Raw genomic sequence first — 18,447 nt, 5'->3', positions numbered from 1 at the left:
TAATTACAAGATTGTCATTACTAAATCCTACTCCCCCTTAACTTTTTCCTTTGGGGCCAACTTGTTGGGCTCTTAAGTGTCCTCAACTTCCCAACAAGTTGATCCAACTATTTAAATAAGAATGACCCAATTCAAAAACACTTTTATTGCCTCATATTATTTTATACACACTTACATAATATTTAAATAATTAATTCTTTTTAAATGAAATGAATCATTTTGATTTATAAAAATAAATAAAATAAATAATTTATATATATATATAAATATTATAAAAATACGGAGTATTACAATTTAAACATTAAAAGTTTTAACTTTTGGCAAAAGCTACTCTAATCTAAACACTATAAGCTACTTTCACCACTACCTTGCCGAACATGCCTAATTTTTATCAGGTAGCGTTTTGACCAAGTCAAAAAGCTAAAAGCTACTCAAAAGCTACCTAAAACGCTAATGCCGAACACGCCCCAAGTGTTCAAATTATTTTTGGTAATATATAGTCATGGAGGTTAGATCCGTCTTAATAATTTTTCCTTCTAAATTTAAATTACTTTTATTAATAATTGAAGAAATTTATGTTTGAAATCACAATCAAACCAACCTAAAATGTGTCAACTACTTTTAAATGAAATAACTATAGAGATATATTTGAAGAAATCATTATATATTACTAAAATTATAGGAAAATTGATATTATGAAAGTATATATTATAACAAATCCAATAATATATTATATAATAATATTGGTCTTTTTATATATTGGTAAAATAATCAAGTGAAGACCATTAAATTGATAGTGAAAAAAAAAAAAATCAAAGTATAACACTTAAAAAAAAAAACGCAGAGGGTGTAATAAGATTTTACATAATTGCTCCTGTTGTTTTTACTCTGCTTTTAAGTATTTCAATTTCACCAGCTGCCAAAATAACATATTTAATTTTTTGAAAAAATAGTATATTATAAAAAGTTAATATTCGAAAAATATACATTGAGATGATTCATTCTAACAAACACAACTATATTACCAATGTTACCAAGCAAGTTAGTATTGTGGAAAGGTTTGCATCTCATAAATGAAGTTGTAGGATTAAACCACACAAGAGACAATTTGGGGTGAGGAATTGAGGATTCCCTTATTACCTTTCCCTCCTTAGACAAGATTGAACTGTGACAAATTTTGTTGTGGTCAAACCCTTCTCCTTATCTAAAAAAGGAAAGGAAAACTGTAAAACTCAAAATCTATGAATTGTTGAGAAAGTATGTTTCAATTTTTGTAAAATTATGTTAAAAAAATAAAATACTATCTCTATTTTAAGTTATTTGCAACGATTTAACATAAAACATGAGTTGAAAATGTCTAATCATTATAAATAACTAGATGGAAGCCCGTGCGATGCACGGTTTTTTCATCTAAGATTTTTAATTATTTGATTTATTGTATTTAATAATTCAGACAAAATTACAAAAGTTTAATATTTATTTTTTTTATTGTAATTTATAATGAATTTATTAAATATAAATAAATTATAAATATGATATTTTTTCCGTTATATGAAATCTATAATGTGAAATGATATATTTTTAATAATTTAAATCCTAAATCATTATTCATTGTTTTACCATATCTTTTATTTCGATAGAATCATCAACCTCGTCCACAACCAACCTGTTACATCAATGGATAAAAATGTTAGCCAAACTGAAATTGATATAAATTAAATCTTTACATTTATATAAAATAAATCAATATATTTATCAATAAATGAAAAATTATTGCGATATAAATCAAATCTATTTATTGGAATTTTTTCATCTTCTCTAAAAATAATCAAAGCCATCCATATATAAGTATACAACATCTATTCGTATGTCATTACATAATTAAACAAATAATTGTTAAGTATCCTAAATAAATACAATGTAACTAATAATAACAAATATAAATTTAAACATAAGATTTTAAAAATTACCCGGACATTGATAACCTAAAACTAACAAAAAATTACTAACACAAAATTCGCTTGATGGGGTATGTATTGATACGAAATTTTATTTGTGTCGTATGATGTGTTAGATCTGCATGTAAAAAAATATTTAGTAAATAAAACATAAACATATAATCGTTGAGTATCCCAAATAGTACAATGTAAGTAATAATTAGAAATACTAATTTAAACATAGGATTTTAAAAATTAAGCTAAAAATTATCCGACCATTGATGAAAAAAAATTAACACAAAATTCGTTTGATGGGGTTTTTTATTGATACGAAATTTTGTTTGTATCGTATGATGTGTCAATTTATAATGGTAGATATCACAAATTTTAATTTAATTATAATTAACGAATAATTTGAATTTCTTATCATAAATACTATCAAAATTTATCTTATATGATAGGTTTCAAACTTTATTATAAGCCTTTATCATTTAAATATCTTTTAGTATATAGTTTTTTGGATTTCTTATACTCGTAGTGTTGAATTAATAAATTTATCTTTTTCTATATTTTTACTTTTTTTTTCATTAAAATAATTTAATTCGTGGATTATAATCTACGTGGCATTAAAATTTTAGATATATCAAATCTAATTCGTTACTTTTATCTAGGTGGCGATGCACGATTTTTTTTTTTCATACATAAATCTCAAGAAAAGATATTTTCCTATAGACTCTAAGTTTATATATATATATATATAATTATTTGATTTATTTTACTATTTAATAATTTTAGACGAAAAAGACACATAATAACTTAATTAAAGTGTTATTGCCTATTGCAAAAGTATAATTTTATTTTTTTTAACGTAATTTATTATGCGACTTTATTTATTGTTGTTTTGTATTTTATTCGTTGTTGTTAGTTATATGCCAACTGAATTTAATAATATGAATAAATTTTAAATATGATATCTTTCAAAAAAAAATTGTAAATATGATATTTTATCGATTACATATTAGGTTAAAATCTTTAATGTGAAAAGATATTTTTTTCATATTTTTTGAATAATTTAAATCCTAAATCATTATTAGTTGTTTTTTAAAAAAATAGAAATAACAAAAAAAATAATAAAAATATGTATACTATTTTTCTTCTATTTCAACTGAATCACCTACTTCGTTCACACCCATATCTCTTCCATCTAATAAAAGTGGATAAATAAAACATGTTAGCAAAAAAAATTTATTTAAAATTAACCGTTATAGTCTTATAAAATAAATCAATATATTACCAGGAAGTGAAAAATTGTTGTAAAATTGATTTAAAAATTGTAATTGTACAAAATCAAATCTATGCATTGGAATTTTTTCATCGTCCTTAATCGAACGAACAATAGTATTTTGGAAAATTGAATCATTATTTTGTTTTCATTGACAATGCGTGCAATATTGCTTCTCATTTGTAACGAATGAAAAGTATTTAATTGAGTAAACTTTTCTTTCAATTAATTATGGACGAATTGTACAAAGTTGGCTTTAATTGAGGTATGAACGTAATCAAAATTAAGTTAATTTGATGACTTGATTAAGCTACCTAAATCACAAAAAATTTGTTCTAATCATAAAGTTAATTAATATAAACTACAAAGGTTTATAAAAAAATTTAATAAATGTAAACAATTTATAAAGATACAATACCTTCTCATCCAATAGGATCATCAGGCGAGAAACTCGTACTTTGATTTTCCAATCATTTTTGCTCGAATCTAATTCTCTGATTAAATCAGATCTATGTGTAAAAACAAAATTCAGTAAACAAAACATAAAAATATAATCGTTAAGTATTTCAATTAAACACAATGTAAGCAATAATCACAAATATACATTTAAATATGGATTTTAAAAATTAAGCTAAGTATTACTCGGCCATTGATGACTAAAACTGACACAAAATTCGCTTGATTTGGTTTTGTATTGATACGAAATTTTGTTGGAGTTGTTGGATGCGTCAATTTATAATAGTATGCATCACAAATTTTAATTTATTTATTATTAAGGAATAATTTTTAGTTCTTATCATAAACACTATCAAGATTTATCTTAGATATATAAATCCTATATCTAAAGATGATTTTCTTAAAAATAATTTTTAATTTTTTAAATAAATTAAATCCTAATAAATTACTATTCGTTGTTTTAACTACGTGGCAAAATTCTTAAATCTCATTCGTCACTTTTTCTTATGTGGCGAGTGAATTTATTAATTCTAAAATAAAATACAAATCTAATTTTTAATTGGTCGAAATAATATCTTTGCTTATGTGATGCGTTGAATGCTCTCGAAAAATGCCTACTTTATTTATATAATAATATATTAGATTTGAAACGAAGGTAGTATATCACTAAAATCCAACATAGAAGTAGATCATCCAGAAAATCTATACACACCATAATACCAAATATACATCTCCCCAAAATCCAAATACGCGTATATTTTACACGATTTACTTGTATCTAATTTATTGCTCCCTATTATTTATATATAAAAAAAAATCTTCTAGAAGGGCAAAATAATTATATAATTCTTTTATTTTTATTTTTAAAAATGAGTTGGATTAAAAAAGAAAGCCAGATTTGCGTGATTTTCTTTATCTTTTGCCTTATTCTCTTCTAATACCATACTTATAGGCAATTTCAGCTGTTTTTACACAGCACACATTCTGTTGCCTCTCTCTCCGATTACTTCTCTCTGGTCGTTGTGTTGTGTTGTGTTGAACTCATACAAATTATATACCACATTCCCAACAAATAAACGCTACCCCACATCACAGTAACCCGTAACCTGTAACCCAAAACAAATTCTTGTATCACGGTCTCATTTCTCCATCCGGAGATACCCAATTATCATCCCCTTTAATCCTTCTCCATCACGTCAACCTTTGTTTTTTTTTTTTTTTATTTTTTTTTATTAAAACCCCACTTCACTGATTTTGCATCATATTAATTCTCCCTCAAGAAAAATAAAATTAGAAATTTTAGAGAGAGAGAGAGAGAAAATACAGAGAAATATGGGAGATGAAGAACGAACTAGAAATAGTAGTAATGGTAATAACAGAGAAGTTGAGCAAAAAGTTGCATTCTATAAACTGTTTAGTTTTGCTGATAAATGGGATATAATATTGATGATTGTTGGAAGTATTTCCGCCATTGCTAATGGAGTTGCGCAGCCATTGATGACTCTTATTTTGGGTCAGATTATTAATTCTTTCGGTAGCACCGATGCCGAACATGTTGTTCATGAAGTTTCTAAGGTAATCCAATTACTCTTTTATTTGATTATGTTTTTTACGAGTTGTCGAGTTTATATCGGTTATATTATAATTTTTATTTTTAGATGACCGGATGAAAAATAAGGCGTGTTTTGGGAATTATGATGGAGTTTGGGCAAAATTTTATTAGAGTGATGAGCAATATTCGTTCGTAATCGATGTTAACTTCGTGTCACAAGTATTGTTAGTTCATCACAATTAGAATTGTCGCATTCATAACGGTTGTGATTGTTTTTTTTTTTGGCAATGGGTAATTTTGAATAACTTTCCGGGTACATGTTCATGAAAATGATGACGTGATCGAGATAAAATTATAATACGGAGTATAATTTTTTTTGGGTGCAAATTACTGGAGAGTTAGTTCTAATTTAAGTCACAAAATTAACAGAAAAACCCTGGTTAGATAGATTATTAATTAAACATATTCTTAATTTAAGGTCATTCATTCCTTGTTTTAACTCTTTCATTCTTTATTTTCGGCATGATTTCCTTCAATTCCGATTCCGGAATCAGAAAAATAAGGGTTTCGATTCGAGTGGTTTATATGAAATTGAATTGGTTAATCATATGGACTGGGGAGATAAACGAAGAATTTGTTAAAATTGTTAGATATACACAATGAGGTTTATACGTCAATGAGATGTTGATAATCATTTTAATTTATTATTGCCAATAAAGACTGGCCAAGTATTAGAAATTTAGAGTATTTGTTTTGCCTATTCTATTAACTATCTTTTAAAATGGACTTTAAATATTAAATCCCATACTTGGCTTGGAAATGATGTCTTGTTTGGTGGCAACTTCATAACATGAAGTTGCATAGAAATTTTGCTCATAAAATGACAATTGGATTCACAACACACATACACGACTTTGCTTCTAAGGAAAGATTATATTAATCTAATCAACAATACTAGTACATTACTACTATACAATATACAAACAATATTTATGAATTGAATGATAATTATTTTTTATATAAAGAAAATAAGTTAAATTAAACGAGATAAATGTGCTTATCAGATGTTACACGCGAGAGCATGATTTTGACTTCATACATGTGAGCATGATGTCAACTTCGTGTGCATAGTCTATGCGTTGGGATAAAGAGAATGGATCTATTGTAAGTTGTAACGTCTACTGAGATTAACAACAGAAAAGCCACACGACCCTTTGTTCCCCACCTTACCTTTTTTAGTATTTTGACGAATAAAAATCCAAATCTGACTTGGGCATGTATGTCATTTAGAGTCTGAACGTGGGGGAATAATAGTCAATTGTAGGGTCAAACTTAGGGTCCAAGAAATACTTTCTTTATAAAAAAAAGTTTTATACTATAAATATTCAAACGAAACATGTAACATGAATTTTTGAAACATTATTATTATTATTATTATTATTAGGCAAAAGGTAACGAGTGCTCCCGGGCGTTAGATAAGAGAGTTGAAAGTGGAATATTAGAATAAAACTAACATTAATTATACCGAAAGACGCGTGATTTTGTCATCATACATTTATAACTTAATACCATTTTGAGCAATATATTCATTAGTTATCTAACGACTTATTATTATTATTATTATTATTATTATTATTATTATTATTATTATTATTATTAGGGTAATACATATAAGCATTAAATACACTATTGAAAATTGTATAAAATTAGGAATTCATAACAAAAACACGCGTAAATCAGTGTAATTAGTGTATATTTTTATGATTTCCTAAATTTTTAGGATTTTCTAATGAGTGTTTGATGCTTATATGTAACCCTAAGGGCTATGTATAACATTATTATTATTATTATTATTATTATTATTATTATTATTATTATTATTATTAGTTACGTAGATGATTTTTGTATCCAAAAAATCTTATACAAAAATGTACAGTATTTTGGGTCAACGAAAGGAGATCATTTTCATTTATGAACTTTTGATAAATATAAGGGTCAACTATTTTTTTTGAGAATTGTTATAGTATTAATGAACAAAGATGGGGCATGGAACAAGCAAAGAGAAGGCATGAAACAAACAAAGAGAAAGCCTAACTAGCTCATTTAACATCATGTCTACTGACCAAACTTTTTTTTTATTACTTTTTTTTTTATCCAATTCAAAAAGATCAATAAAGCAAATACTTGAAGAATCCTTCTAAGACAAACCACTGGATTTAGTTTTTTTTAAAGGGGCCGAGGGTTTGTTTGGTTGACAAAATAAAATGAGGGAACTGAAAATTTATGGAAATTTGTAATTTGGGTAGTTCTTTGGTTGATAGAAAAAAAAACAAAAATGGGGGAAGTAAATCAAAATTCATGTGAATTCCTAGGATTTTCATTTGGGAAATAACTTTCCATGAAATACAACTTTCTACGGGAATTTATTTTCCGTTTCAACCAAATGAGACCTGAGTATATATCTTTACATAATTCAATTCCATTATTATAAACGTGAACTAGATTTACTGATATTATTTTATAGATACTGTATTATTTTTTATTTCTCTAACATTGCTCTTGCAACTCTTTATACACAATATTAAATTCGATTAATTGAATATCTAATACCTCATCCATATTTGTTATGTAAAAGGCCAATTAATTCTTGTGTGAATAAGGAGACGAAAAACCAATCATGAACAAAATTGAGCAAAAAATGAAAAAAGACAGTTCATTAATGAGCAAAAAACCACTTATATACTGAAAGTGACAAGATTCTTCCAGGGTGTAGCAAAATTAGTGATGAACTGATTGACAAGTTGAGATTTTTCCTTTTACTTTGTTTTTTATATGTTTCTGGAAATTTCTTATCGTATCAACCAATCAGAAAGTTTATGTTGGTACTTTTAATTCTTGTTATATGAAACCAAGGTTTTCACATTGAGTGGCCGACATAGGTTAAAGGGGCATATGTTGTTATAGTGTGGAATTGTGGATCGTACAAAATGGAATGGTGCATTTGAAATTACTACTATTTGCCGTGCTATATTTCATCATTATTATGCTCACCTCTTTTGACCCTTTTTTTTCCCTTAATTATTTCACATGTACTACTTCCCTTATTGACAATTCAGTTTAGATAGTGTCTTTTATGTTATTTGGAAAATTGATGTATAATAGTCGAGAATTGATTAAGGGATTAGCGATAGACTATGAGAGGTCAAGTTGAGGTTTGATTCTCTTCTTTCTCCAATCTTATGGGGGTGTGGGTGTTATTATTTGGATTCCTTTTAGATCAAGTGTCCACTTATCTACTCATTGGTTGGAACTTATGAGAGTTGTGGACTCCAAACAAATTCACTCGATTTAAATGATATTACTATTCTGAATTCGAGTTTTCTTTACGTAATTACATCTTGATGTGATAAACTAATCATAGAATGGTTTGGTTTCATTCCTCAAATTCAATATGGTAGTGCGTAGTACTCTTTATATTGTATTAATTTAGGGGACCCTATCTTGATAAGGAATGGCACAAACAAATCATGCAATTTGAGGAGGTCTTAGCTTGATCATAACATTTTTATAGTGGATTTGAGCCAAGAATGTATACTTTACTAATTCTTATATCAATTATTATTCCATATGTTTGGTGAATATATATATTAAAAGGACAGAATAAAATTATAGCACAAAAGAAAGAAATTGTAATTTTGCTGCTTATCATTCTTATAATACAATAATATACTCCCCATCATTGGTCTATATAAAGAAAAGAATGAGTATAATTAATCATTTTGGATGAGCCAAACAGGGCATATTTGATGGAATTAAGTGCATTAAAGAGATGGTTACAACTTAAAAGTAGTACTACAATTGTTCTTGTTCCCATTTTATTTTAAGTTGATGTACATTTAAACAGTGTTTCTAATCAGAGTGTTTTTTTTTTTTTTTTAATGAAAAAAATCCTCCATTTGGGTTGTCTCATTCTTCTCTTTTCCTATGTCTTATAATCAACATAATGTGAATTAATTAATTATTATAATTGTCCTCTAATTCCTAGCTAATTTCTTGCTTACTCATTAATTTGTGATTGCAGGTATCCTTGAGGTTTTTATACCTGGCAATATATACTGGCATAGCTTGCTTCCTACGTAAGTAAAATCGTACAAGTTCATCTTTGGAGTAACACTTAAACAAATGAAGCATTTGCACAAGATAACATGAACATGAATTATCTCTACACATTTGAAAACAAATTCAGAATAAAAGCAATCGAGAAATAAGTTTTTAATCAATAATAATACTTCAGGAACACAACAAAAAAGTTGTGGAGGGATCAAATTATTATCATCCTTAAATTTTGTTCACTCTGGTATATTCTTAACAAAGTGTGCATGACTCTTTAGTTTCTATGCGTTGCTTTGACAATAGAGGTAAATCTATGCGATGCTGATGTAAATCTATGCGTTGCTTTGACAATAGAGGTAACATGCTGGATTGTAACTGGAGAAAGGCAAGCAGCAAAAATTCGAGGCCTTTACCTGAAGACAATTCTAAGGCAGGATATAGCTTTCTTTGATACCGAAACAACTACAGGAGAAGTCATCAGTAGGATGTCAGGGGACACTGTACTCATTCAGGATGCCATGGGCGAGAAAGTTGGCAAGTTTATACAGTTAATGGCAACGTTTGTTGGTGGGTTTGCCATTGCCTTTATAAAAGGTTGGCTTTTAGCCTTAGTTTTGCTAGCATGCATCCCAGCCCTTGTTATATCTGGTGCTACCATGGCAATGTTGATGATGAGAATGTCAAGTCGAGCCCAAATGGCCTACGCTGAGGCTGGAAATGTTGTTGAGCAGACTGTTGGTGCTATCAGAACAGTAAGTTTCTTTGTTAAGATAAATGCAGTTGCTTCTTGTGTTTACTAATGATTTTATTCTCTGATATACTGTCTTTGATGTATATGATTAGGTTGCATCGTTTACAGGTGAAAAAGATGCAATAAAAAAATATGATAACAAGCTTATAATTGCGTATAAAGCTGCTGTTAAGCAAGGGTTAGCCTCAGGATTAGGGCTTGGTGCCTTAATTTTCATAATATTGTCTACATATGCTCTTGCTGTCTGGTATGGAGGGAAACTTATCATAGAAAAAAATTACAATGGTGGACAAGTCCTCAATGTAATTATGGCCATGATGACTGGTGGAATGTAAGTCTATCCTTTTCTCTTGAGGCTCTTCTTTCTCAAGGAAAATGATTATTAAAAAAAAAAATAGAAATGCAGTGAATTTTCAACATTCTTTTATTCCTTTAATTCTGCAATCAAATCAAAATATAGAATTGTTTGTCTTTTTTTTTTTTTAATTAATTTTTTGTAAGTACTTAAGGCATGTTTAATCTTAAACAGGTCACTAGGACAGACATCTCCGTGTCTGAATGCATTTGCAGCAGGACAAGCAGCAGCATACAAGATGTTTGAGGCAATACATAGGTCACCAAAAATAGATGCCTCAAGCACTGAAGGCATTGTATTGGAAGATATCAGGGGTGAAATTGAGCTAAAAAATGTTGATTTTCGGTACCCAGCAAGGCCTGATGTGCTGATTTTTTCCGGATTTAATTTGCATATTTCTAGTGGAACAACTGTTGCTCTAGTTGGACAAAGTGGGAGTGGAAAATCTACAGTCGTTAGCCTCATCGAGAGATTCTATGATCCTGATTCAGGTGAGGTTCTCATTGATGGTGTTAATTTGAAGCAGCTTCAGTTAGCTTGGATTAGACAGAAGATTGGATTAGTGAGTCAGGAACCTGTACTCTTTACTACCACTTTAAGAGAAAACATAGCATATGGGAAGGAAGGTGCCACTGATGCTGAAATTAGGACTGCTATTGAGCTTGCTAATGCTGCCAAATTTATTGATAAGCTTCCAAAGGTAACCCCCTAAAAAGAATGTTCACTGAATGGATATTTTATTTTCTAGAACATTTAAACAGAAGTATTTCCAAGTCTGAATTCCTAGATGAGCTAAAGAAACATTTAGGATTCTCATTTTACGCTGGCATAGGTAAGAGGAGAGACATTGCTTTATAGCAAGCCAAAGAGGGTGCTTAAATGGTTGTTTAATACATTATTTTGCAGGGTTTGGACACTATGGTTGGGGAGAGAGGAACCCAACTTTCTGGTGGTCAGAAGCAAAGAATAGCCATTGCACGAGCTATTCTGAAAAACCCAAGAATTCTCCTCCTAGACGAGGCTACTAGTGCCCTTGATGCTGAATCTGAACGCATTGTACAAGATGCACTTGACAGAATTATGTCAAATAGGACTACTGTCATTGTTGCACATCGATTGACTACCATCAAGAATGCTGGCACGATAGCAGTCGTTCATCAAGGGAAAATCATTGAGAAAGGTAACACATGCCCTTGTATATAGTTTCTTTAAGCTACTAATAAACACAATTTGTATTCCATTCTACAAGTTAAAGTTTTACCTCCTGAAGGCTATGCATTATTTATAAGCATCCTAAACCAGTTAAGTGGAAAAGACACTCAATTTTCCAACTATACGTTGATTCAGGTTCCCATGAGGAGTTGATCAAAGACCCCGAAGGGGGTTACTCGCAACTGGTGAGACTTCAAGAAGGGGCCAGAGAACAAGAAGCTGCCCTTATGGATCCTAGTAGTCTTGAGATGAATCAAAATCTTGAAAGGACAATGAGTAGATCAGCAAGTCAAAGATATTCTATAAGGAGATCAAGAAGTAGAGGTTCCTCCAGTGGAAGGCATTCCATTTCCATCAGCTTTAGTGTCCCTGGTCCTGTAAATATTCAAGAGACTAACGAAGGGAATTTTTATGGTGATGGTGATGACTACGAGAAAACAAAAAAACCCGATGAAGAAGCAAAAAGGGAGAAGAGTAGGAGTGTTTCCATGAGACGTTTGGCTTACTTAAATAAGCCAGAAATTCCAATCTTGCTGCTTGGAAGCCTTGCTGCTTCAGTGCATGGGATTATCTTTCCTATTTTTGGATACCTTATTTCCTCAGTCATCAAAATATTCTATGAATCAGCTCATTTGCTTCGCAAGGATTCAAGAAAATGGGCACTTATTTACATGTCTTTAGGTATTGCTAGTTTTATAGCAATACCTTTTCAGAATTTATGTTTCGCAATTGCAGGAGGTAAATTGATTCGAAGGATCCGTTTCATGACCTTTGAAAAGGTTGTTCACCAAGAAATTAAATGGTTTGATGATCCTGCAAATTCAAGGTTTGTTTATTCTATCTCTACTAGTTTGATTGCATTAATTATTTTCAAGTATCTCACTTCGGGACCTTTTTTATGATTAGTGGAGCACTGGGCGCAAGGTTGGCAACAGATGCAGCAAATGTTAGGAGCCTTGTAGGGGATCAGTTGGCCTTAGTTATGCAGAATATAGCAACAGTGGTCGCTGGTTTAGTAATAGCTTTCACAGCTAATTGGATTCTAGCTCTCATTATTCTAGCTGTGGCACCCCTTATGTTTCTTCAGGGGTACCTTCAAGCAAAATTCATGAAGGGATTTAGTGCAGATGCTAAGGTTAGTACCTTTACAATTTAGCCCTCTTCACTGTTTCTTTTTTCCTTTAAAATGTCCTTTTCAATCTAAGAAAGCTTGAATTTCATGTAATTTTGTAGATAATGTATGAAGATGCAAGTCAGGTTGCAAATGATGCAGTTGGGAGCATCAGAACAGTTGCATCCTTCTGTGCAGAGAAAAAGGTGATGGATTTGTATCAGAAGAAATGTGAGGCTCCAGTAAAACATGGTGTTCGTTTAGGGCTCATTAGTGGTTTAGGATTTGGTTTCTCTTTCCTTGCCCTTTATTGCACAAATGCATTCTGCTTTTACATCGGGGCAATCCTTATTCATCATGGTAAAGCTACATTTGCAGAAGTTTTCAAGGTAAAATAACAATAATAGTTTTTATGTCATCACATCACCCTTGTTATCTACTATATGGTTTTTGTGAGCTTTTGGTATGATAGACAGTTTTTTGTTGCAGGTTTTCTTTGCATTAACAATCTCAGCGGTCGGTTTATCCCAAAGCAGCAGCATGGCTATGGACAGGAACAAAGCCAAGGACTCTGCTGTCTCGATCTTTAAGATTATTGATAGTAAGCCTAGCATTGACTCAAGCAGCGAAGCTGGGATAACACAAGAAACTGTCAAGGGTGATATCGAGTTCAGTCATGTTAGCTTCAGATATCCAACTCGGCCAGATATCCAAATATTCAGTGACTTGAGTTTGTTTATTCCATCTACAAAGGTATTTTATTACATAAAGTTAAATTCTTAGTCTTCCCAGTTCCAAACTGTAAAAAATAACATTGATCATCACAACCTCAATAAACAAAGCACCTCCATAATAATCCCCAATATCTCAAAGCACCCCCTGTTAGAACCCAAGATACCAAAAACACCCCTGTGATGAACTAAAAACAGTCATCACAGCAGGCATTTGGGAAAAACCTTGACTTTTTGTTAAATGCCCTATTAGTAAAAAGTAACAGTCTACCGATCATGCATACTTGAATTTTAGCTTTAAACATCTCCTGATAAGATATAAATGCCCTAAACCATCTCCATTGGTGAGACTCAACTTTGAGTATTGAAATACAAAATGAGTTGTTTTTTACCTCCAATGGTGATACCCAACCCACTTCTCAATTTAACAACTCATGTGAAATCTAATTTTTCAATGGTGAGACTCTCTAAAGTATATTAATTGTAAGATTTTCAATAAAAAAAAAAAAAAATCAAAAAACTTAAATAAATTACAAAATATTGATAAGGGCCCACACTTTTTGTAAAATGGGACTCAATGTTGGGTATCTAAACTTAGCAACTTTCTTTTAGAGTTGCTAAGTTTAGATACCAACTTATTGGTATACTTTGTTAAAAATACTCTCTCTCTCCTAAAAAAACTCCCTCAAGTCTCACCATTGGAGATAGTCTTATAGAGGGCTGTGTGAGTCTATCAAAAGAAAGAATGTTATTTAGTTCATTTCTGTAAAAAAAAACCCCGGGGGTGAAATGGTGAAGGAAAATAATTGGATGGTAAAATAAAAAGTTCAGTGGTAGCTTTGTGCAAAGTGGTAGTATAAATTAAGGATGATTTAACATCTTATTCATTGTTGACATTATGTAGACTGTTGCACTTGTGGGAGAAAGTGGAAGTGGGAAATCGACAGTGATCAGCATGATTGAGAGGTTCTATGAACCAGACAAAGGTCGAGTGTTCCTAGACGGGGTAGAGATTCAGAAGTTCAAATTAAGTTGGCTAAGACAACAGATGGGGTTAGTGAGTCAAGAGCCAGTACTCTTCAATGAGAGCATCCGTGCCAACATAGCCTACGGAAAGGAAGGAGGTGCCAATGAGAATGAGATCATTGAAGCTGCAAAAGCCGCCAATGCACACAACTTCATCTCAGGATTGCCACAAGGTTATGACACCTCAGTGGGAGAAAGAGGGGTGCAGTTGTCAGGGGGGCAGAAGCAAAGGATAGCCATTGCACGGGCGATTCTAAAGAATCCTAAGATTCTGTTGCTTGATGAAGCCACTAGTGCTCTAGACGCTGAGTCTGAACGCATCGTGCAAGATGCTTTAGATAGTGTAATGGTGCATCGGACAACTGTGGTTGTCGCTCATCGGTTAGTCACAGTCAAGAATGCTGATATAATAGCTGTAGTCAAGAATGGGGTGATTGCTGAAAAGGGTAAACATGATGAGCTCATGAAAATACCTGAAGGTGCTTATGCTTCACTAGTTGCTCTTCATGCTAGTGCTGCTTCAACCTTATAGAGTTTAGTTAGGATGCTAATCCTGCAAAGTTTATGTAAACATTAGAAAACATAGAAAATGTGTTGGTGGTTAACCTTGATTCAAAATTTGTCTTTCCTGTAAATTTTTTTTCCACTCTTTAATCCTAATTCCTGATACATACAGAGAAATATTTCATTCGCCTTTCATAGGCAAGCTTGGAAATAGCAAGAGCACATCCAAATTAGTGAAAGTGCAATCATGAAGCAACAAAACAACCATCATAATGGTTATTGTGAGGGACTGTTTCAAGATAATCTTTATGATTGTTATAACCATCATCATAATGTATTAAGGAGAGACCTACAAGAGTTCGTAACGTTGACGGGATTTCTGTCACATGTTTAGGCTAGATATTACCATCTAAGCTAGTTGGCATCTATTATAACAAAGCTACAAAAAAAGGAATCGTCCTTTATGGCTTTCTATCGACTCTAGTGAACACTTTGATTTTACTTACTAAAAAGAACGTTTTCCCCCTGCTTCTTGTTTACTGCATTCTGTTTCATACTTTTGTTTCAATTATGAAAATAACCAGATAGAAAGAATAATTGTATCACTTGTATGTATGGCAAATCAATTGTGTAAGTTATAGAGTGGTCTCTTGTCAAACGGTTGGACTAAGCATTTTTTTATCCCTATCCCTGCATATACTTTATAAAAAGTTTAAGAAAACTCTTATAAATAGTGCATGGACATTTATATCCCTAAAAATGTTATTTTACACAGTTGCCCCCATTTGATTTCAAAAGCATTATAATTATCTCTTGAATTCCCTAAATTGATTTTAAAAGTTATGTTTATTTCAATATTTAAATCCATGTTTTACACTCGGTTTTTTTTTTATTTATTTATTTTTTATTTTAATTTTTCTATTTAGAACTTATTAGACATTTATATTTCTACATTGAACTCAATATCTTTTTACCTTTTAATCACTAAGGCCCTGTTTAGTTCACCTTATTTTTACTTATTTCAGAAAAAATAAGTTCAGATCAGATCAGATCAGATCAGAAAAAATAAGTTCAGATCAGATCAGATCAGAAAAAATAAGTTCAGATCAGATCAGATCAGGAAAAATAAGTTCAGATCAGATCAGATCAGAAAAAATAAGTTCAGATCAGATCAGATCAGAAAAAATAAGTTCAGATCAAATTATTATTATTATTATTATTATTATTATTATTATTATTATTATTATTATTATTATTATTATTATTATTATTATTATTATTATTATTGATTTATGATGTATCGGATTTGATTTTATCGTTTGTTTGAACTAGAAACATTGTCCATGTTATTAAATAGCACAAAAAATAAACGATAATAATTAAAATTTCATTATAAGCTCCAAATCATAAACGTTTACAAATATAATTTTCATTACAAGAAGTTCCAACTTTCCTTCGCTATATTAAGTTGTATTTATACACCCATTTCATATAGAGGAGCCTAACGCGAACATGGGTCGGAAGTAGAGCTGTCAATTCGGGTAAACATGTCGGGTAAGTGTGGGTCGGATTAATTCGGGTCGGATCATTTCGGATTGACTACATTAATGCACATGCACCTACAAAGTAGTAGTATTCGTAAATAGTAATTACTAAATTTGAATAAAGAATGCACATGCATCCAAAAAGTAGTGGTATTCATAAATTTTCATAGGTTTTTTTGAGACGTAAATTATAATACATTTGATAATAGAGAATTTTTTTGAAAATATTTGAATAAGCTTTAATAGGAAAATAACTCATAGAATTAGGGAAAGAAAAAAAAAATGACGTAATCCTAGATTGCTAGTTAATTTCGGGTCAATAACAAGTCGGGTTGATTTCAGGTCGGGTTAATGATAGATCGGGTTGAATTCGGGTCGGGCTAGTAATAAGTCGGGTTAAATTCGGGTCGGGTTAGTAATAGGTCAGGTTAAATTCGGGTCGGGTTAGGAATAGGTCGGGTTGAATTCATGTCGGGTTAAATTCGGGTTTTGACGGGTTAAAACGGGTCAATGTGTCATTCCCACACAACCATACACGCATGAATAAAAAAAGGTTCAATAGAGGAACAAATGAATAAAAAAACACTTAAACGCCCTAAACAAGTTAAATATAAGAGCTTAAATAAAAAAAGGAAAATGAAATCTAATAATCACACCTTTGCTCCATCTTCCAGAAACAATCTCACCTTTTGAAATTTTAGAAACAATTCCATTAACAATAATGATATTATTATTATTTAATAATAATAATATAATATAATAGTAATAATAATATAATATAATATAATAATAATATAATACAATATAATATAATAATAATAATAATAATGATAATAATAATAATAACAATAATAATTAAACATTAATATTGATTAACATTAAAAGTAGAATATTGAAATAATTAAAATAAAGTTAAATCAGAAAAAATAAGTTCAGATCAGATCAGAAAAAATAAGTTCAGATCAGATCAGCTAAAATCAGGTGAACTAAACAGCCTCTAAATCAAAGTAGTTCAACTAAGGGGGCGTTTGGTTTGGATAATGGAAACAGAATGGAAAGGAAACAAAGAAGAGGGGGGAAAGAAATTATTTGACTATCCTTTTCATTTGTTTGGTTTGACCATGGAAAGGAATTATTTGACTATTACCTTTTCATTTGTTTGGCTTGATCATTGAAAGGAATTGGTTAAAATTTATTCCCTTTGTTTGTGTTTGAGGAGAGTAAGGCTATTTGTTACCCTAACCCTTAGGTAATGGTAATAGTTCTAACCAAACACTCGGTAATGGTATCGGTTTAATCGAATCCGTTTCCAATCCAAAAAATACACTGACCAAACATGCTCTAAAGTTTAGAACATTGCACAAATACATAACATCCAACACATTTATCGTCTATATATGCAAATAATTTTATAAAATATTATACAAATAGGCATAGGGCATAAAGAATATCGGTAATAATTCTTCCAAAAGGGTTAGCTATACCACACCCTAGTAATACCAAAGTTATTATTCTTAATTAAATTATGAATTTTAATTTAACTCTATCTATTTTTTGTAACCTTTTTTAATACTTTGTTCCTGTTTTTGTATTTTGGAGACTCAAAATGTTATTCCTGTTTCCATTTTTGAATAGTATATAAAGACCATTATACCCTCATTTTTTTTATTTCATTCATTGTACTTCCTACATTACCCTTCAATTTTGCATATGCCTTGTACTTTTTTCCTCTTTCTCTCTCTAACTTTTGTCTATAATTGTACTTTTTGCTTTTATTAATGTACATCATCTACTTTCTCCTCCTATTTTTTAAATACCCTAAAAAAACACAAACAGGAACCATGTATTGAGACGGGAGGAGTATATACATATT

The 18,447-nt window shown here is 30.5% G+C and overlaps 1 protein-coding gene across 1 annotated transcript; it reads left to right on the top strand.

Moving 5' to 3' along the window:
- The first annotated feature begins 4,276 nt into the window (after positions 1–4,276).
- LOC110728813 (ABC transporter B family member 9-like) lies at positions 4,277–15,243 on the top strand. Its single transcript, XM_021908484.1, has 11 exons — positions 4,277–5,250; positions 9,309–9,363; positions 9,695–10,092; positions 10,184–10,422; positions 10,621–11,146; positions 11,353–11,626; positions 11,794–12,484; positions 12,565–12,793; positions 12,892–13,158; positions 13,259–13,522; positions 14,405–15,243. The coding sequence occupies exons 1-11, from the start codon at positions 5,008–5,010 to the stop codon at positions 15,056–15,058; spliced, it is 3,840 nt and encodes a 1,279-aa protein (XP_021764176.1). The 5' UTR covers positions 4,277–5,007; the 3' UTR covers positions 15,059–15,243.
- Positions 15,244–18,447: the final 3,204 nt, after the last annotated feature.

The sequence above is a fragment of the Chenopodium quinoa genome, unplaced genomic scaffold, assembly GCF_001683475.1.
Source record: "Chenopodium quinoa cultivar QQ74 unplaced genomic scaffold, ASM168347v1, whole genome shotgun sequence".
In the NCBI taxonomy this organism is placed as follows: Eukaryota; Viridiplantae; Streptophyta; class Magnoliopsida; order Caryophyllales; family Amaranthaceae; genus Chenopodium; species Chenopodium quinoa.
Note: the sequence above shows the minus strand (reverse complement) of the source record. Positions and strands in the feature narration are given on the sequence as shown.

Coding starts and splice junctions, on each gene's coding strand:
- LOC110728813 (XM_021908484.1), top strand. CDS start 5,008: ATGGGAGATGAAGAACGAACTAGAAATAGTAGTAATGGTAATAACAGA. Junction 9,364..9,694: donor TGGCATAGCTTGCTTCCTAC/GTAAGTAAAATC, acceptor CTTTGACAATAG/AGGTAACATGCTGGATTGTA. Junction 12,485..12,564: donor GATGATCCTGCAAATTCAAG/GTTTGTTTATTC, acceptor TTTTATGATTAG/TGGAGCACTGGGCGCAAGGT.